Here is a 19,862-nt window from a genome sequence, read left to right as displayed (position 1 = left end):
GGCCCTGCTGCAGGCTGCGCAGCCCAGCAGCCTGGCCCCGCTCCACCAGTGCCCGGCTGAGTGCCTTGCCTGAGAGAACGTGTCCAGCCAGCTCCACGTCCCGGGAAGGCTCCTCCGCCTGCTCGCAGAGCCCACGGAGGCTGCGGCACAGCCACTCCACCACAGCAGGGGCGGCCGGGGGGCTGAGAACAAACAAAAGTACATTCCATTCAATCCCTCCAACCTTTTTGTAACACTTGGGTTTATGCCCCACTGTCCTCTTGGGCTCAGGAAAGAGCCATCTGTGCTGGACTCTGCCCTATATGTGGCATTGCATTTCTTTAATTTGGACCTGCAAGAGCTTTATTTGTTTTATAAAAAGATTCCACAACAAATACATCCAAAGGAAAGAATATATGTGAAATTGTACGTTCAAGTATTTCCTCATCTCTGACATTAAAGTATTTCCATCTAGACAATTCTGCTGGAAGAAAGACTTTAGTCCCAATTTCTAAGATACTTGGATAAAAATGCTTAAAAAAAAAAAAGCTCTTAATCTGTCCCTTTGGTTTCCTTAAATTTGAAGTACAGTGGGCACTGACTGTTAACAGACAAGTAAACCGATATCAAAGGCCTAAAAGTTCACTGTAATACTCCCTCGACACTGTAAGAAAACCACCAGAGTTTTACAAAGGATAACAGGTTTTAGTTGTTAGCTCTGTATTCGGGGGGGGGAAGTCAATTCTTAGAATAACTTTTCTCTGGAGACTAACTCTGCCAAACCTTACTGAAATGTAAGGTTTTGCGAAGACAGAAGCACACAGCTTCTGCAAAACAAGGCTTCTCATCAAGACCAGCGCTAATTTTTTACAGGCTAAACGAGAGTTTCCAAATCAGACCCAGCGGCACGGCCAGATGAACTGAAGGAGCTGGTCACCGCGTCCTCTCCCACACAGCGCGGTGACCACCCACTGCCTCAGTGAAAGGAAGCGGGAGATAAAACATCGCGCAGGCGGTCTACGGCTGTGGTTCTCGCCCAACACTTCCCCTTCGAAGACAACCAGCACCTTAAACTGCGCTAATTAACCCAGAGTAACCTCTCAAACCCAGGGTAACTTCTTCAGTCCCACTAATCTGATCACTTGCCAGCATCTGACTGTATTCTTAGTCCAGAATACTCATGGCTAATCCCCAATTACATTTCAATAGGCTTTAAGAGATTAAATACATCTGCAAACCTATAAACCTCTGCTCACCTTTCCAGCAGCTCTCCCAGTCCAACGACATCACCTCTGTGCAGGTGCCACACGGCTTCCAGCACTGGAGGGTCCTAAGGAGATGTCACAGTTAGGTCATAGTCTGCATTTTGCAGCTAACAGTAACATTTGGCTAACGTAAACTATACAGAAAAAATAAAACTAAATTCTGTTTCTTTGAACTATCCAGAACTTATTTCAAATTTAAAAACAACAACATAGGAAATACCAGACGAGGAAGGATTATATTTGATTTTCCCTTCCTACAAATTTTGAATGGTTTAGGGTTGTAGATGCATCATTATTTTAAATTGTAATAGTCAAGTAATAAATATATCCATCTTTGTCCCCCTGGAATAATGCTGATTCTGCATATTTGAAGGAGCAGTGGATATCCCGGACAAGAGGTACTACCACTAAGATTCAAGTCTCATTAATTCAGATCCAGAAACAGATTAGAGAATTACCGCTTAGCCTATCAGCTGTTTATTGATCTCTGAAGAAGCGAGTTTGCTGCTCTCAAATCCATTTCCCAATAGGAGGCTACAGAAAGAGACACTGCAACTGCACGGGCAGTCCTGCTCCTAAACGCCAGGCTTGCCATTGGCAAAACCAGCACTAGGCATCGCTTCCACGCGGATGAAACTGCCGCCCTTCATGCCTGCAACATCCCTTCCAGCTCCCGCCTGGAACAGCGTGTCCTGGAGTGAGCCCTATGCCAGCAAAACAGGGCTCCAGGGTGCACCTGGCAGGGAAAGAGGTGCAGCAGCAACTTCTGCTCATTCCAGCCTCCGTACAGAAACGTTCCCAGACAGGAACAAAAGGAAAAGGAACTTGGGAGTCTCGGGCACACAACCCGTTCAGGAGAAAATCCCCAGGAGGTTTCTGCAGCAACCAGCAGCTGTCTCGTAGCATGACCCTAGACTCGCCCACATACTTTGTCTTCGACAACCTAATTCTTTACTGTAACAATCTCAATTACAAAGCACTGCTTGATCTCCATGTCTACCTGAGAACAAGGAGATCTTAATCAGCCTACAAAACACAGGGGATTCTATTTTCAGCCCAGGATCGGATATTTGAGACTAGAGCATGCCTCTTTATCCTGGCAGATCAGCCTCTTCCTTCTTTCCCACCACAGCAACCAAAGAGTCCCACTCACAAAAAGTCCTTAACATCGCTTCTCTTAAGAAAACAAACCACCCAAATGAAATCAAGACAACACATTTGTGAAGCAATGCACCCTGGTATCTTGCTATCTTATTTCTCTTAAGCCATTTTCTGCGTGAACTCACTTAGGCTTATCACTCTTCCCAAATAAATAGAGCAGAGAACCAGAATGCCAAAGACATGCTGAATATTGCTGGCAAAGCACACAAAGGACTTCTGGGAGCTTCGGCACTGCCTGGTTAATCGATCTGGACTGCTTAGCCCAGGCAGCAAACCCACACACCAACTGATGGAGAGAGTTATTATCAATGAAAGACACTTACAGTCAGGCCGTGAAGCTAAATAGGAAAGAAAACAATACCCCCAAAGCTTCTACTGACTGCAGTATCACCTCAGAGGAGTTCGATCCCGTTACCCATGCTGTAACTCTGGCACTGTATTGCCGTGCCCTTCCTAGCTGGTTCCTAGCAAGAACCAGCCGTGCTCAGTACAAACAGGAAGAGTTAGAGGTCTCCTTCGGAGAGGGCAAGAGTGCTGCTCGCCTAGCTCCTCAAAAACCAATGCTCGATCACCAAGATGCTGTCAGCCCTCCTTCATGGTGGTTTCTCAGCAGAAACTGCCACACAATTTCAATAATTCACCTACTTCCAAACCTCTGTTAAGTCCTCCTCAAAAAAGCAAGCCCCAATACAGAGGAAAGGAGACTCCCAGTGAACTTGCTTTTAAAATAAACAACAAAAGAACCCCACCATTTATAATACAGTTCATGTTTTTGAAAGAGCAGGAACAAGCAGTGGCAAGACGGCTCTAGATCACAAAAAACCCCGAGAGAAATGGAACAGAAATCACAGCACACCAGTCCATTTAACAATTACCCCTGGTCTTCACGGGAGAGGAGGGTTGAAAACACGCTACCGCATCCCACAGATGAAATCTGAATGGTCTATAACACAGCAACGTTCCTCTGTGAGTTCTTACCTTCATTTTCCACATTTCTTGACAGAAGAGTGAGCGACAGAACACATTGTTCGCCAGCAAATCCTTGACCGTTTGAAGCAAGCGAGACAGTCTCTTCTGGAATCACCCCCAAAAGGAAGCAGAAATAATTTCCTTTGTAAATACTGCATTCTTAGAAAAAAAAACGATTTGTTGCTTTTCCCTGATTACTGCTTTTTAAAAGCTTGAACGGTGGAGAGAATTCACGGGAAAGGCCCAAACCTTTCACCGTAAGGGCTGACAGCAGTGACGTCTGACGGCTCCTTAGAGAGGACTTGGGCCAGCAGTGATGGCACAGCTTTTATATGGACGGCCACCACCACCCCGGCTACGCTGCAAACCAAGACCATCGATAAAGGTGGAACCATGGATAAGAAACACCAAACCACAGCAGGGAAGGCTGAAGTACACCAGAGGCAATAACACAGGAGCTGCTTAGTGACCTCTGTAACGCTGCACTTCAACAGACAAAAATATTCATTTCCAAGCTGTCAAAACCAGCCGCTTTCCTGTGCGGGAGAACGCTGTACTTCTGTGAGCATATCGGACACAGAAATGAATTATCGGCTGCTCAGGTCCTACGTGTTTGTTTGACTTTAAACCCAGTTTATCTGTTCTGATAAAGTCAAACCTAACAGTACCGTTTTCTTGATAAACTAAATGTAAACCTTCTCCCTTACTCTCTGGTCCAAGTTCAGCAGTGGTGCTCGCGAGGGGCTTGCAGAAGCCTGGCAGATCCGCTCGATGTTGGTAACAGCATTTTTGGCTGCCAAGATTGCTGTGGGTACACCCAATCTCGAGGCCTGATCCTGCAGAACAGAGACTAAAAAAAAAAAAAAAAAAAACCAACAACAACAAAGCAGAAAGCTGACAGCACAGGAGAAAAAAAGGGTTTGAACACATAACTAGGAAGACAGAAGTCCCAAGTCTTAAACTCCTTCCAGCACGGATGTCATCTGTTGCAAATAATTTTTATTTCCATGTATCATTCCTTTACTGTACATAAAACAGGGGCAGAACAACCGGGGGCAAAGGTGGAATATCCTCGCGAAGCAGAGTTTTGTATTTTAGTCTTGTGGGGCTCACACTAACACTTTCAAATCATCAAAATATTTAACGATCAGACCTTGCCAACAGTTTCATCACCAGACAAGTAAGAAATGAGTAGCCAGACAGGAGACCAGAACAATGAAAAGAAAGTAAAACTGCATTTAACAGGCAGAAATTCAGTACGTAAAGTTCTTTCCCACATCCGTCTCCAATAGAAACTCTTTCACTCACCTATAAATGATTCTGACGATACTTCCTGGTGCTCTATGCCATCTTGTCCACCTGTCTTGACTGAATCGTCCACCTGGAAACAAAAAACAACCATTAACAGCCTCAGATGCCTGTTACACACATTTCCAAACCCACTCACTCTAAAGCATACTGAGCAGCACTGGCATTCTTGTGGGATGGAGCAACTGAAGTGAATTTAACACCAAGCTCCCACATGGTCGTGGTAAACCAGAGATTTCAGGGCACTTTACAAGAGACATAAGTACAGTTATCTTCATTTTATGCAGAGAAAAGAAGATACAGGTCCAAGTTACTTGTCCCAGTCACCCAACAGATCAGCAGTAGCACCAGGAACAGAATTTCTGTCTTCCAAGACCCTTCTGTGCAGCCATGCCAACATAAATATTTGATGAAACATGTCAAAACATCAGATTCTTTTCCAGTTAAATGCCCTTTTTTCTTTTTATAAAGACAAATGTTCTGTACAGAAACATCCTTGTGGCTCAACTGTGGGAAGTATTTAAATTGTCTGTTCGAGTTACCAAAATCAAAAGCTCTCTCCAGTACATGAGGAGAAGGTGGAACGTGGCCAAGTCAGATTGTTGGCTCAAGCGCCTATATAGGCAAATGACACCGGATTTCATAAAGACAGCCACAGTAGGCAGAAATGGTTGGTAATTCAGAGAAAACCCAGTAGTCTCTCCTGATTTTTTTTTCCCTATATTCACAAGAACCCAGTACTGACCCAGGCAAAAAGGTGCTGGATTTCCCTTTGTCCCAAATCCAAACCATGCTTAACCACTTTTAGTCTGTAACAATAAAACACAGAGGAATAAAGGGAAAAAAATAATCTCATTTCTGCAACACAGACCTCTAAAGTTCAGCTTACTCCTACAGCGCTCTTTTTTCTTTTCGCTTATTCTGAAAACTGCATTCCCAGGACATTCACACTAGTCGCCCTAGGAAGGGCCCTGTGGAACCCACCTCCAGCTGGCATCTCCCACGATCCCCAGCCTGACCATTACCCCCAAACAGCCCCGCTCCTACCTCCAGGAGGAGGTCATTCAGGTTCTGATGGTGATCCAGAAGGCGCAGAGCCGCTTCCCGGAGCTCTGCTCCATTCCCAAAGGTGCTTTTTCGTTTCCTGGCTCTCCCTGCTGAGAAGTTTGGATTTCTTTTATAACCACAGCTTAGCACCTGTCACTGACGGGGCAAAGGCAGCCCCAGCCAGCCCCTCGCTAGCCGGCAGCATGACAGGACCGGTGCAGGACGCTCCTGCGTGGCCTGCTCCAGGCAGCTCTGCAGCCAAAGCCCTGTCAGCCATCAGCCTCCAAGGGCCTCAACCAGCCCTGCCTGCCCTGTTCCCACCCCAGGACACCAGCCACGGCAGGGCCACAGGAATGCCACCAGCCTTTGGGAGAGGGTTGCTGAGGCGAGGGGCTGAGGCGAGGGGGTGCCAGGAGCCCACAGCACCACACAGGCCAGAGGAGGGGGTGGACGGAGGCAGACAGGGGGACATTCACCCCTCCCTTCCGCTCTGCTGTCCCTGCAGAAAGCGCCAGGCCAAGAGCTCACAGGAAGAGCCCCGGCGCCGTCTCAGCCCGGACGTACCCAGCAGGTCCCGCCACGTCCTCCCGCCCGGACCCGCCATCGCGGCGGCCCCCGCCCGCTTCCCGCCAAACAAACCCGCCCGCCCTGCGCCGCCATTGGCTGCCCGCCGGGGGAGACCGCCTCCGCTCATTGGCTGGAAGCGCGGCGTGGTCACGCCCATCCTTCCGCCATCTTGGTAGTGGCGGAGGCGGAGGCTGCCATGTTGGGGAGGGCGGGCGGTGTCGAGGGGAGGCAGGCAGCCGCCGTATGGGGCGGGATGGGGTGAGGGGGGATGTGGGGGGACCCGCTGGGGTAGGCACGGAAAGAGGGGAACACTCTCCACAAAGGTTCTTTGCCTCAGAGGGGGTGGGACACAAGTGTGTGGCTCAGGCCGCAGTCACGACATGGCGGCCAGGAGAAGGGCTTTCCCTGAGAGGCCCTGAGCGCCCGGCGGCGGGGGGCTCAGCACCGCAGGGACAGACACCCCACAGACCGGCCGGGGCCGTCCCCTGCTCCAGGACATCCGCCGTCTCTCAGGCCTCTTCCCGGTGCTGCGTCCCTGGGACCAGCTCCGGCACCTGGCTCCCACCGCCGCGGCGTTGCCCCGCTCCCGGCCTCGGGCAGCTTGCGGGTGGCTCTCGGGGTGAAACAGCCCCCGTCAGCCCCACATCCCTCGGGGTGAGGCTGCTGCGTGCCCCCAGCATGGCCCAGGAAGGGGACAGGAGCAGGCTGGAACTGCCAAGGGAGAAATCACCAGCCGGGCATTGCTGGGGGCGAGAAAGGGCTCACAGGGAGCAGTGGGGAACTCCCACGGGGATTTCCCCTGTGCCTTGTTGGGGGCAGGACGTGGTGATTCCTTACGAGAAGGATGGCAGGGTAGAGAAGGATGATGGCAGGGTACAGGCAGGATGGCAGGGTACGGGCAGGATGGCAAGGTACGGGCAGGACGGCAGGATGCGGGCAGGAGAGCGGGGTACAGGCAGGACGGCGGGGTACGGGCAGGAGAGCAGCCCCGGGGTGTTCACCGTGGGGAGGGTAGCTCCCGTCTGCAGAGGTTGGAAGCGCTGTGCTGGAATGGGCTGGGGGTGGTTGTGTCGCGGTGCTGGCCCTCACCGGGTGAATCGACAGCGCTCGCTGACGAGAGATGGAGAAAACTCTTCCCAGCAGTGCTGGCGGGAGGATGAGGCTCCGGCTCTGGCACCGGCAGCGCGATGGGCTCCCGCAGCCGGTGTGCCGGGCAGGCTGTGGAAAGTCACCACAGCGCCAAATCTTGGCTCGGAGGCAGCGAGTGAAACCCTTTCCAGAATTACATTTCTGAATCGTTCTAAACCCCTGATGCCATCGCCAAGTTTGTGGCAGCCCCAGGTTTTGGAGGGGCACATCAAAGAGGGGGACCCTTTGTCGGCTCTGTGTCCCAGGCGGCTCGGCGAGCTCCGGCGCTGGCTGGGGAGCCGGCAAAGCAAAGCAAAGCAAAACCCTGCCGAGGCCGGGGACGGCTGCAGGGGTCTCGTTTTGCAGCTGGTGGGGGAACGGGGGATGCGGTGACAGCTGAGGGAGTGGGGACACGGGTGGGAGCGGGGCTGTGGGCACCTCCGCGTCATCCCTGGGAGGGCGCAGGCAGAAGGAACGGGAGCAGAACTTGAGGTTAGAGCCCGTCACTATTTGCATCACGAAGGGAAGGGAAGGATCTGCTTCCAAACATCTCGGAGAGAAGCAGGCAAGAAGGGAAGGAATTGTTTAGCAAGTTACAAAGAGAAAAGGAGGAGAGCACGGGATGGGGCAGGGGGGTCATTTTGGCCAGAGGCGAGATCACGGCTGTGAGCTCAGCGGTGGAGAGGGAACAGTAACTGCCATCGGTGCTGCCCGCGGGTCTCTGCGGCCTCGCTGGCTCACCGCCCTGCAAAGAGCCGCGCTCGCTGCGTTTAATCCTTCAGTGCATGAGCTGTGAGGTGTGCCGAGTTAATGCAGTCTGCGCGGAGAATTGGTTTTAATTAAAATATTAATGAAGAAGACTCTAGAAAGGAAATGGAGCTTTACCAAACGCTCCGTGATTCAATCTCTCCACCTCTCCAGCCCCTGCACCTCTGCAGCGCCTTGCTCTCCTGCAGCAGGGCAGATCTGGCAGAGCCCGGCTGTGCTGGGCAGCGGGGCCGGGTACGGCCGTGCCGAGAGCAGGATCCATCCCGGAGGCGGTAACGTGGGACCAGCAGCTCTGGAGCCGGGCAGGGGAGTGCAGGGAAGCCGGTGGGCTCGCTCCCGTTGTTCAGCTGTGCCGGCTGGCTGCACCGCGACGAGAGAAGCGTGAAACTCCATCGGCTCAAAGACCGCTGTGATAAAACTGACTCTGCGAGGTGAACAGCCGCGCGGAATCCGGCCCGATCTGTAGAAGCATCGCACCCGTCGGCCACGCGTGCCGGGCAGGAACGGGCTCGTTGAGGCCAGGGCTGGCCACCAGCGCTCACAGCCCCGTTGCCTTCATCGGGGGCGCAGGGCAGTTGTGCTCCTCCGAAGGGATCACCCGTCCCGGCTGACCCGTCAGGCCGTCTGACCCGGAGCGCAGGTTTCTGGGGTGCCCCAGAGTTTATTCATGCACAGAGGAGACCGGGGAGCTCCTGCAGCATCTGCGCCCCAGGAGTAAAGTTTTTTATAGAACGTTCTCTCCTTTTGTGGCCCCAAGTTTATTGCGGCATCTAAGGAGAGTGGGATGGGTGCATCCAACCCCAGGGCTGCTCTGTGCGCTCATCTCGGGTTCCTGTGGCTTTTCAAGGACATTTTTTTGCATACGACAGATGAAACCCGTGTGCGTGCATTACCCGCGAACAAACATGGCGCGCAGCACGCGGCCCCGCTGGGGAAGGGCTCTGCCCTCCGTCCCGGCTCGCGGCCGGCTCGCTGGGACACGTCCTGCTTCCATGCCGAGGGTGGCAGGGAGCCGGGCAATGCGCCCCCCCCGCAGTGCTCTGCAACCATTTCCCAACCTGTTCATTATTTTTTTCCCCATTTCTTTCATTTTTAATTATATTTCCCCTATGCACATACACACTTGGCTTTTGTTTGATTTTTTCCAAGACGGTAGCTTTTAATTACATCTCGATTTCATATTAATTACAGTTTTACCCAAAGCAAAGAGCTTTGTGCTTTATAATTCAAATGCATTCCCATTAATCTTGCAGGTTGGGTTATCGCCGCCTTCAAACACCGTGCGTCCTCCCCGCTCCTATCCCCGCCGGTGCCGCCCTGGCTGTGTCCGGAGGCGCTGGCAGGTGTGTGCGGCGCAGGAAAGCCGGCAGCCGGCTTGGCCCGGCACGGACCCGCTGCGGCGGGCAGCACGCGCGGCTTTCTTCCCTCTAAAGTCGTTTCCCAAGCCGGCTGATTAGAGGGTAAATGTCGCATTCAAATCTCAGTTGTTGGTGCGGAAAGCCAGGCCCAGACGTCAGCGTCATGGCCAAGAGCTGCTCCGGGGGGGCCGGAGCCGTGCGGCTCTCCTGCAACGTGCGGATCCGGCACCGTGCTCCCGACCCCCTGCAACGCGCCCTCGCCCCGGTGATGGTGCGTTTGAGTAATTCCAGCGACGCACGGACACTTTGGATCACCTGTATCCATCCTCCCCCTTCCCAAACCCCGGGGCACTGTGCGGGGCTGCATTTCCCGGCTGTCCAACTCTGTTCTCCCATTTCTTTCCCAAAGATGGGGCTGACCCTGCTCAGGTTCTCCAGGACGGGCACTGGGGGCCATTTCCCACACTCTTTGCTCCTGGAGGTCTCCGGCCCTGGGGCAGCTCTTTGGCTGCGTGGGATGGATGAGCACCCGTGTGCCGGCACCGTCCCTCTCCCAGCCCTGCCAGCATGGCTCTGGGATCGGCCCCAGTCTATGCTCATGGGTTAATGGAGCCGAGACGGGGTTTTATGCTGCTTCCATCATGAAGATGGGAAGCTCATCATGACAATAGCTTTAATTCGCTCTAGCTGACCTTTCACAGCGGGCTGGCTGGCCTTTCTGCTCTGCCGGGACTGGCTGCCTGCCCCAAAGGCCTGGTGAGACCCCCTGGTGCCGGGACGTGAGCCCGCCATCGGCACCGTGCCACGCCAGCCTTTCCTGGTGGCTGCAGGACGTTGTCCCCCACCGCATTCCCACGGGACATCACCTCCTGAGAGACTCCAGCTCCTCATCCCGGTCCTTCAGCTGCCTTCTGCTGCTCCTGGCCATGCTCAAACTGTGCTGCAGCATCCAGAGCTCTTCTCCTTCCCTCCCTCTCCTCCCGGGGAGTGTTACTGTCGCAGCCTGGCCCCCTCCCTCCGCCGGCTCCCCAGGGCTGCCCTCCCCTCCCCGCCACCCCTGCGGCCTCTGCGGCGTGGAGCTGGAGGGGCCACCTCGCAGGTGGCCGGGACCGAGTGTTTCCCCTGATGTCCCCAAGGCCATCGTGTCCCTACCCCTGCCCGCCCCACACGTGGCATGTGGGTTCCGTGGGACGGCCACCTGGGAGCCAGGGGCTCCCCGCTCTGGGGGCTGCCGAGCCGTGCGCTGTGGCCATCGCAGAGCTCTGAGGTGGCAGGAGCCGTGACCACATCCCTTGTGGGGGGGTGTCCCCAGCAGTGCCCCACACCCATCCTGGGCACTGCATGCTGCACCCCATCACGTGCCCTGCACCCCACACACGCTGGGGCACCCACACCCTGCACCCTGCACCCACTCACGCGCTCTGCGTCCTTCACCCTGCGTGCACTCCTGCACCCTGCACCCGTCTGCCCTGCACCGGGAACCCTGCGCCCAGCACCCAGCCCTTCATCCAGTCCTGCACCCAGCCCCCAGCCCTGCATCCAGCACCCAGCCCCCAGCCCTGCACCCAGCACCCAGCACCCAGCCCAGCACCCAGCACCCAGCCCAGCACCCAGCACCCAGCACCCAGCCCTGCATCCAGCACCCAGCACCCAGCCCTGCACTCAGCACCCAGCCCTGCATCCAGCACCCAGCACCCAGCACCCAGCCCTGCACTCAGCACCCAGCCCTGCATCCAGCACCCAGCACCCAGCACCCAGCCCTGCACCCAGCACCCAGCCCTGCATCCAGTCCCCAGCACCCAGCCCAGCACCCACAGCCAGTCACACCCGCTGCGCCCGGATCCTGCATCCTGCTCTACCGAGCCGTCCCGAGCCGAGGGGAGCCGTGCCGAGCCTTGCCGTCCCGTCCCGACCCGCGCCGTGTCCCTCGGCCCCGCTGCCTCCGTCCCGTCCCGTCCCGTCCCCTCCCGGTGCGCGCCCCCGGCGGCGGCGGGCGGTGGCGCAGGCGTGGCCGAGACGCGGGGGGGGCGGGTCCGATCCTCCGCCAGCCGTTCCGCTCCGTTCCGTTCCGCTCCGCTCCGCTCCGCTCCCCCCGCCCCTCCCCGGGGCCCCGCCCGCCCGGGCGGCGGCGGCGGCGGCGGCGGCGGCGGCGCGCGGGGATGGGGCGATGGCGCGGGCGGGCGGCGGGGCCCCGCGGGAGCTGTCCCTGGAGGAGGTGCTGAAGTGCTACGAGCAGCCGCTGAACGAGGAGCAGGCCTGGGCGCTCTGCTTCCAGAGCTGCCGCGCCGCCGCCGCCGCCGCCCCCGCAGCTCCGCTCCGCACCTCCGACATCCGCCTCCGCGGAGACGGCAGCGTAGTCCTTCCCTCACCGCCGCCCGGTAAGCGATTGCGGGGTGGAGACGGCAACGGGCGACGCCCGCGAGCGGGAAGGGGGCAGGCACCGGGACTTACCGGCACCGGGTCTCACCGGCACCGGGTCTCACCGGCATCGGCACTTACCGACTCACCGGCGCCGGCAGGGGGTGCTGCACAGCGCCGCCCGCGCGAGAGGCCCGCGTCGGGGGCGCGGAGGGACCGGGGATACCGGGGGGGGGAGGGGGGGGGGAGCACCCGCAGCGGCCCCGGCGGGAGGGATCGGCAGCCGGTGGAGAAGAACCGGTACCGGCATCGGGGGATGGGCAGGGGAAGCGGCACCGGCAAGGGCGGGCAGGCGCTGGCGTCGCCGACACCGGCGGCAGGGGATCGGTGCGGCACTCAGGGCACCGGCTGCGGGGGTGAGGCACCGGGGAGGCTGGGAGGATGGGCGAGAGGCACCGGCACCGGGGGGCAGGAAGGCGGCACCGGCACCGGCAGGGACGGGGCAAAGCCCAAGCCCTGGCTGCGGCAGGGGGGACCGGCACCGGGACCATCGCTGGCACGGGAGGCACCAGCACCCGTGGTGGGCCAGTGCCTCGGGGGTCCATGGCTGGCATGGCACCGGCACCGGCACCGGCACCGGCACCGCCAGGGCCCTGCTGGGGGATCCAGTAAGGCCGGACGCGGGGTGTGAGGGTGCACAGGGCTGCCCACGGGTGCGGGGTCAGCGGGCTGGGACCCACCGTGGGGCTGCAGGACACCGAGCCCGTCGGGGTGGGCAGGACACGTGGCAAGGACAGACAGGCACGGGGGGACACACACCTGCACACACACGGCACACACGCGGGCACACCTGCCGCGCACGCCTGCACACGCCTGCACGCTCGGACCCCGCAGGGGACCCTGGCCCCGGCCCGGCGTGTCACCGTGGGACCCCGGCCAGGCCCTCGCCCTCCCCCAGCCCCCCGGGAGCGGCGTTTTGGGGCAGCACCGTCCCTGACCTTCGGACTCCCGGCCGTGCCCTCTCTGCAGGCGGCTGGCGCTGCTGGGCAGGGCCGTGGTGGTTACGGGCTGTAATTAGGCTCGGCCGGCTGCCAGCAGCGATGCCGGAGCACCCCTGCGCCTAATAACAGAGCGCGGCAAACGGCTTCATCCGCCTCGCCCCGCGGGGAGGCCAGCGTGCCCGGGGACAACACCCGGTGCTTGGCGCTGTCGGGGGCGGCAGGCAGGGACGGGCAGGGATGCTGCGGTGTCGCTGCCTGTCCTTGCCCCAGGCCGGGCAGGGGAAGGTCCCGGTGGCAGGGGGACGAGCGCAGAGGTGAGCCAGGGGAGATGGGGTGCACGGGGCAGCTCAGCGCCGGCAGCGGTGCGCGGGCTGGCTGTGGCCAGCGCCGTGCCCGGGGCAGGGCCACACGCAGGCACGGCACGTGCCCGTGGCGGCTGGGCACGGCGTGGTCACACCAGCTCTGCCGGTTGCACATGGGAATGGCCCCGCACCCTTCCCTGAGCCGCCGCGGCTGCTGTGCCGGAGCCGATGCCGCCGCGCCACTTCCTGCTCCCAAAGCCCTCCCGTGCCAGGCTGAGCCATCTCCCCGGGGACGAGTCTGGGCCCTTCACCGCAAAGCCCAAAGCGGGAAGGGCTCCAGGCGCCTCCCGGCACCACCGCAGGCGGTGGCACCGGCCTGGCACATGGCTCGGCAGGTCCGCCTGGGCGCGGGGGCAGATCTGGGCCGGGTGAGCCGGCAGCACCCGCCTGAGCCGCTCCAGTGCCCCGTCCCGTGGGAGCTCCCTCCTCGGCCGTGCCCCTGTGCCTGGAGGTTGCTGCTGGGACCAGCCAGGCTCAGCCTGCCGGCCCGGCTCCCGCCGTGTTTGCCGAGCTGAGGTCAGTGGGAGGGGGCTCCGGCCGGGCACCGGGTCCAGGATGTCAGGGTGTCCCGGGGGATGTGCTGCCGCATCCTCTCCCAGCCGGAGCGGAGCATCCCCGGGGCTGGCACTGCAGCAGGAGCCGGGCACGGCCCGGGGGTTCGGGAGTGACGCTGGGCTCCTGCGTGGCAGCATGGCGGGGCCGGACCCTGCATCTCTGTCGCTCCCTCTGCCCTTCCCGTGCTGCGCCCGGCCCAGCTGGCACACAACCGGCACGCAGCCGGCACGCAGCCGGCACATCCCGGCGGCTGCCGCATCGATCAGCTAAATGGATAGCTAATGGCCGGAGCTCCCCTGGGCCGGGGAAGCGGCTCTGCGGCCGCTGGTGGGAAAGCAGAGCCGGGGCACCGGGCCACTGCCCCTGGGGACACTACACTGCAAAAGCCACTCCTGCTCCTTTTCCCGTGGCTGACCGGCTCCCGGGAGGGTCCGAGCTGCCCACGAGCATGTCCTGGGCTCGTGTGTGCGTGGGCACGGCGCTCTGCGTGTGCGTGAGCGTGCGGTGCTCCAGCTGTGCTGGCTCTGCAGTGGAAAGCAGCATCTTTTCCTGGGCACAGCCCATCACCGCAGCCCGCGCCGGGCGCCTGGGCCGGGTCCTGTGAGTGATCTGCCGGTCCTCGCTGCACCCCTGCCTGCCGGTGCCCGTGCTGCCGGTGCCCACGGTACTGGTGCCCACGCAGTGCCAGTGCCCACGCAGTGCTGGTGCCCACGCTGCCGGTATCCGCGCTGCCGGTGCCCATGGTGCTGGTGCCCACGCTGCCGGCACCCATGCAGTGCCGGTGCCCACGCAGTGCCGGTGCCCACGCAGTGCCGGTGCCCACGCTGCCGGTACCGGCAGCCCAGAGGGGTGCAGGGGGCTCCCCTGCAGGTGCGGAGCTCTCAGCTCCCTCCAGCCCCAGGGGTGAGGGGTAAAGGGGTGACCCTGCCACCCCCGATGTGCCTCCTGGGTCCGGCCGGAGGCAGCGGGGCCGAGCGGCTGGTGCCTGTTTGGGCTCGTTGCCCAGGGCCAGTGTCTGCTGCGATGCCCAGGACGGCAATGGAGGCTGTGCCCGTCTCACAGCCGGCACTGCCCGATGCCAGGGCTCCACACGCAGGTCCGGTCCCCGTTGTCCCGTGGAGCTGTGTCCTGGAACCAGCTCAGGATGGGACCGGCTGGGGACAGGGGTCCTGCTGCTGGGCGTGGGACCCGCTCAGGGTGCCCACAGCCGGGGCCGGGTGGGTGCCGCGTCCCCGGGGTGCGGGACAGGAGGCGACGCCGAGGGGGGATGCCCAGCACAGGGCCGCGGGTGCCGGCGGTGACTCTGTCCTCCTCCCCCCAGAGCTGCCCCCGCTGCTGACGCCCTCCGCCGAAGCCCAGGTACGTGGGGGCCGGACGCCCACCCGGCCCCGCCGCAGCTTGCCGGTGACTTGGCCCCCGGCACAGGGGTCCCTGGGTGGGCACGGCCACCCGCCCCCTTGCCCTGCGGTGATGGGGTCCTGGGCTCAGCGGGGAGACGAGACCCAGCCCCCAGGGCTGGGGGGCGCAGGGGGGCAGCCGGTGCCAGCCACGCGTGCCGAGGGGCTTCCCCTGGCCCAGCCGGTGCCGAGGCCTGGCCGCGGCCCAGCCGGTGCCGTCTCCCCGTAGATGGTGCAGTCGTTGGGCTTTGCCATCTACCGGGCGCTGGACTGGGGGCTGGACGAGAACGAGGAGCGGGAGCTGAGCCCGCGGCTGGAGCAGCTCATCGACCTGATGACCAACAGCGACTCGGAGGACAGCGGCTGCGGCACGGCCGACGAGGGCTACGGGGGGCAGGAGGAGGAGGAGGAGGGGGGCGAGGGGCCGCCGCGCGCCGTGCGCACCTTTGGGCAGGCCATGCGGTGCTGCGCGGCCCGCCTGGCCGACCCCGCCGAGGCCCAGGCGCACTACCAGGCCGTCTGCCGCGCGCTCTTTGCCGAGACGGTGGAGCTGAAAGCCTTCCTCGCCAAGATCCGTGATGCCAAGGAGGTGAGTGCAGGCGCCCAGCAGCGCGGCCGGCACCGCTGCCTGGCCGGGGAAACGACCCATGAGCCCAAAACGCTGGGGCGAGCGTGGCGCTCCCCTCTGCCCACCCCAGCCAGGTCTGCCGGCGCCGGCACTCAGCCATACACCCTCTCCTGGTGCACGGTGCCGTGGCACCGCTGGCTCCCGCCTGCCCTTGGGCTGGTGCCGGCAGGAACGGCTCCTAGCAGGGGCCGGGGTGCTTTGGGGGTGCACGTCGGTGCTGCGGCCCCACAGCACGGTCCCAGCCAGACCCTCGGTGCCACCGGTGCCGCGGTGGGGTGACGGCGTCTCGTGCTGCGGCAGATGCTGCAGAAGCTGAAGGAGGACGAAGAGGTGGAGGAGCGGCCGGCGGCGGAGCTGGGCAGCCTGCGCAACACCGACTGGGTACGGCGGCGCGGCCGGGCGCGGGGGCCGTGCCGGGGCCGTGCGGGGGCTGATGCCTTTGCGCGCGCGTGTGTGTGTGTGTGTGTCCCCGTGTGTGTCCCAGGCCCGGCTGTGGGTGCAGCTGATGCGGGAGCTGCGGCACGGCGTGAAGCTGAAGAAGGTGCAGGAGAAGCAGTTCAACCCCCTGCCCACCGAGTACCAGCTCACCCCCTTCGAGATGCTCATGCAGGACATCCGCGCCCGCAACTACAAACTCCGCAAGGTCATGGTGAGCGTGGCTGGGCTGCCCCCGCGCCGGAGCTCTGCCCTGCCGCCGTGCCGGCCACCGGCCCTGGCGCTGACACCGCCCGCGGCCCCTCTGCCCCCTCCCAGGTGGACGGAGACATCCCCCCCCGGGTGAAGAAGGACGCCCACGAGCTCATCCTCGACTTCATCCGCTCCCGGCCCCCGCTGAAGCAGGTGAGTGCCGGCACCGGCACACCTCCGCGGCATGGCGGGACCCGTGGGTGCCATGCCCCCCCCCGGCCGGGTGCCCTGAAGGGGGTCGGCCCCAGCTGCGGCCAGCGCCTGAGGTCCCGTCCACGCGTCCCGCAGGCGTCGGAGCGGCGGCTGCGGCCCCTGCCCCAGAAGCAGAGGACGCTCCACGAGAAGATCCTGGAGGAGATCAGGCAGGAGAGGAAGCTTCGGCCCGTGGAGATGCCGTACCGCGGCCAGAAAGGTACCGGCATCCCCTCCCCGCCGGGCTGCCGGCGATGTGCCCGGCGCCGGGGCAGGTCCCTGTCGTGCCGGGACCGAGCCCTGTCCCCGTCCGCAGGCTACAGCTCCCTGCCCTGCATCCCCCACGCCTGCTCGGGCCGCCTGGCCTCCAGCTCCTGCCTCGAGCTCTCCCGGCCCCCGGCGAGCGCCACGCCGGCGTGCCCGCGGCCCCGCGTCCTGCTCAAGGCGCCCACCCTGGCCGAGATGGAGGAGATGAACGTCTCCGAGGGAAGCGAAGGGATGCGGTGGGGCGGGAGGGGAGGGCGGAGGGGACCCGGGAGGTCCCCGGGGTGACGCGGTCCCCGTCACCTTGCAGGAAGAGGACTCTCCGGGCACCGAGGTGCCGCTGAAGCGGGATCGCTCCTTCTCGGAGCAGGACCTGGCGCAGCTGCAGAGCCAGCTGGGGGGCAGCCAGGCCGTGCCCCCGGAGCCGGAGCCGCTGCAGCCCGAGCCCCGGCCCCGCTCAGGTACCGGCTGGAGGTCCCCGGCCCCACGTCCCCCCCCCGGCCCCAGCGTGGCCGTGCCGTGCCCCTGCGGCGGGGGTGCCACCGGGCAGCGTGGCCTCGCCACGGCCTCCCCGTCCCTCCCCGCAGGCTCCGTCCCCGCCAGCTGCCACCCGCTGCAGGACGGCTCAGCGCCGCCCCGGGCTGCCCTCAGCGCCGTGGAGGAGAGGCCAGAGGACGGATCCGGCGCTGCCCCCGGCACCAGCTCCAAGCACCTCTGGCTGGTGAGTGCTGGTGGTGGGGCTGGGGACGCCGGGAGAGCCTGAGCACATGGCAGCCCGGCATGAGGGCGCGAGGTGGCCGGGGGGTCCCCACGGCCTCCCCGCTCCCTCTGCACGGGATGTGGGGCTTGAAGCAGACCGTGCCGTGTGCCGCGCGCCCGTGCCGGGAGGTTCTACCAGTGCCAGGGAGACTCTGCCTGTGCCGGGATGCTCTGCTCGCGTTGGGGATATTTCGCCCGTGCCGGGATGCCGTGGCCGTGCCAGGCGGCTCTGCCCGTGCCGGGATGCTGTGGCCGTGCCAGGCGGCTCTGCCCGTGGCACAGGAACGCTCCGGACCGTGCCCTGTGCCGCAGCCGTGCGGCAGACCGAGCTGACGTCCCCTCTCGCCCGTAGGAGTTCAGCCACCCCGTGGAGAGCCTGGCCCTCACCGTGGAGGAGATGATCAACGTGCGCAGGGTGCTGGTCAAGGCCGAGATGGAGAAGTTCCTGCAGAGCAAGGAGCTGTACAGCAGCCTGCGGAAGGGGAAGGTGGGAGCTGGGGACGGAGGGGCTGAGCGCCGCCCGCCCGGCCCCCGGCTCTCACCCTCCTGTGCCCGCAGGTCTGCTGCTGCTGCAGGGCCAAGTTCCCCCTCTTCTCCTGGCCCGCGGCGTGCCTCTTCTGCAAGCGGTGAGCGCCGCGCCACGCCGCACTATGCCATGCCGTGCCGCGGGGCTGGGAGGGTGCCCCGAGGGTGCCAGGAGAGCGCCCCGAGGGTGCCTGGAGGGTGCCCGGAGGGTGCCCCGAGGGTGCCCGGAGGGTGCTGGGAGGGCGCCCGCGTGGGCCCTGCTCACCAGGCTCTCTGTCCCCAGGTCTGTCTGCAGCTCCTGCAGCCTGAAGGTAAGGGACCGGCTCTGGCCGGTGCCCCCGTGTCCCTGTCCCTGCCCCATCCCGTCCCCCCTGACACCCGCACCCCCGGCAGATGAAGATGCCTTCCAAGAAGCTGGCTCACATCCCCGTCTACGCGCTGGGCTTCGAGAGCCTCCCGGGCTCGCTGCTGGCCAAAGCCCTGCCGCTGCGGAGGAGAGAGACCTTCCAGTGAGTCCCACGGCCCTGAGCCTTCCTCCCCGCTCCTCCTCCTCCTCCTCGGGCTGGTTGCTGACCACGTGCCCTGTGCTGCAGCTCGCTCCCGGGCACGTGCTGGCGCCGGGTGGAAGAGGAGTTCCCCCACATCTACGCCCAGGGCTCCGTCCTGCGCGACATCTGCAGCGACTGCGCCGGCTTCGTCACCGACGTCATCTGCTCCAGCCGCCGCAGCGTGGCCGTCCTCAACGCCGCGCCGTGCCGCGCCGCCAAGGCCCGCTCCCTCTACGGTGACTCCTGGCACAAGTGAGGGGTCCGGCGCGGGGGTGCCGGCCGCCCCGGCGCAGACCCCGCTGGCGGCCACCCGGATGTACATATATACATAGGATGTATACATACAGCCTCTATATTTATATACCTTACGGACCAGGGGTAGGCGAGGACCGGCAGCACGGCGGGGCGCCTGCCATCCCCGCCGTCCCCTCCCGTCCCCGCAGCCGGCGGGACGCTGGCACGGCCCCTCGGGGGACGGGGACGGATCCTGCCGTGGGGCACCCACAGCCGCCGGCCTTCGCCCCCCACCCCCCCCCGACCCCGCTTCTGTGCCAAGCCCTGGCTGCGCCGGGCAGGCGCCGGCACGGCCGCTCTGTACATCCCCACCCCGGCTAATAAACCCACTGGGCTGCCCCTGGGGCCGCGTGGCTGTTCCTGAGTGGGTGCGGAGGGGAGCTGGGGTGGAGGGTGCTGGGGGGGGGGGTGTGTGGGGGTGTGAGCAGCCCCCCCCCCCCCCCGGCTCGGGGCACCGCGGTCTCCTTGATCGTGTGCAAGCAGGGGCACCCCCGCCCGGCCGTCCTGCCTGCCCCCCACGGCTGTGCCCCACCCGTGACCCCGCACAGGGCCCGTGGGAAAATCCTGCCCCCCCATTCCCGTGGCCCCCCCCCCCCCCGCCTCGCTGTGTGGCCCCAGCCCCACCCCAGGCTGTCCCCCTGGGCTGCCCCCCGCCTCCCACCCGTGTCCGTGGGCTGTGCCCCGCCGTGACCCCGCACACGGACCGTGGGAAAGTGCACAGTCACGTGCCCCCCCCCCGAGA

General features: G+C 62.8%; 2 protein-coding genes across 2 annotated transcripts in view; one reads left to right on the top strand and one right to left on the bottom strand.

Annotated features, from left to right (window-relative positions):
• Positions 1-6,346, bottom strand: part of FANCA (FA complementation group A) — a 34,827-nt gene extending 28,481 nt beyond the window's left edge. Inside the window, exons 1-7 of the mRNA XM_075766056.1 lie at positions 6,294-6,346; positions 5,730-5,839; positions 4,683-4,755; positions 4,082-4,224; positions 3,384-3,479; positions 1,236-1,309; positions 70-182 (exon numbers count right to left, since the gene is read on the bottom strand). Coding sequence (XP_075622171.1) covers positions 70-182; positions 1,236-1,309; positions 3,384-3,479; positions 4,082-4,224; positions 4,683-4,755; positions 5,730-5,839; positions 6,294-6,333 — 649 coding nt within the window. The 5' untranslated portion in view covers positions 6,334-6,346. The remainder of the gene's footprint in view (positions 1-69; positions 183-1,235; positions 1,310-3,383; positions 3,480-4,081; positions 4,225-4,682; positions 4,756-5,729; positions 5,840-6,293) is intronic.
• A 5,331-nt stretch (positions 6,347-11,677) lies between these two features.
• Positions 11,678-19,457, top strand: SPIRE2 (spire type actin nucleation factor 2). The gene is made up of 15 exons (XM_075765777.1): positions 11,678-11,928; positions 15,148-15,185; positions 15,453-15,812; positions 16,152-16,232; positions 16,336-16,500; positions 16,605-16,691; positions 16,827-16,950; positions 17,047-17,209; positions 17,298-17,455; positions 17,582-17,715; positions 18,106-18,240; positions 18,312-18,379; positions 18,562-18,589; positions 18,672-18,787; positions 18,872-19,457. The coding sequence occupies exons 1-15, from the start codon at positions 11,718-11,720 to the stop codon at positions 19,080-19,082; spliced, it is 2,079 nt and encodes a 692-aa protein (XP_075621892.1). The 5' UTR covers positions 11,678-11,717; the 3' UTR covers positions 19,083-19,457.
• Positions 19,458-19,862: the final 405 nt, after the last annotated feature.

Source organism: Balearica regulorum, chromosome 13 (genome assembly GCF_011004875.1).
Source record: "Balearica regulorum gibbericeps isolate bBalReg1 chromosome 13, bBalReg1.pri, whole genome shotgun sequence".
Classification (NCBI taxonomy): domain Eukaryota; kingdom Metazoa; phylum Chordata; class Aves; order Gruiformes; family Gruidae; genus Balearica; species Balearica regulorum.
Note: the sequence above shows the minus strand (reverse complement) of the source record. Positions and strands in the feature narration are given on the sequence as shown.

Excerpts from the sequence above, each read along its gene's own strand:
- SPIRE2 (XM_075765777.1), top strand. The coding sequence starts at position 11,718 with ATGGCGCGGGCGGGCGGCGGGGCCCCGCGGGAGCTGTCCCTGGAGGAG. Across the intron at positions 15,813-16,151 it reads AGATCCGTGATGCCAAGGAG|ATGCTGCAGAAGCTGAAGGA; the intron begins GTGAGTGCAGGC and ends GTGCTGCGGCAG. Across the intron at positions 18,241-18,311 it reads GCAGCCTGCGGAAGGGGAAG|GTCTGCTGCTGCTGCAGGGC; the intron begins GTGGGAGCTGGG and ends CTGTGCCCGCAG.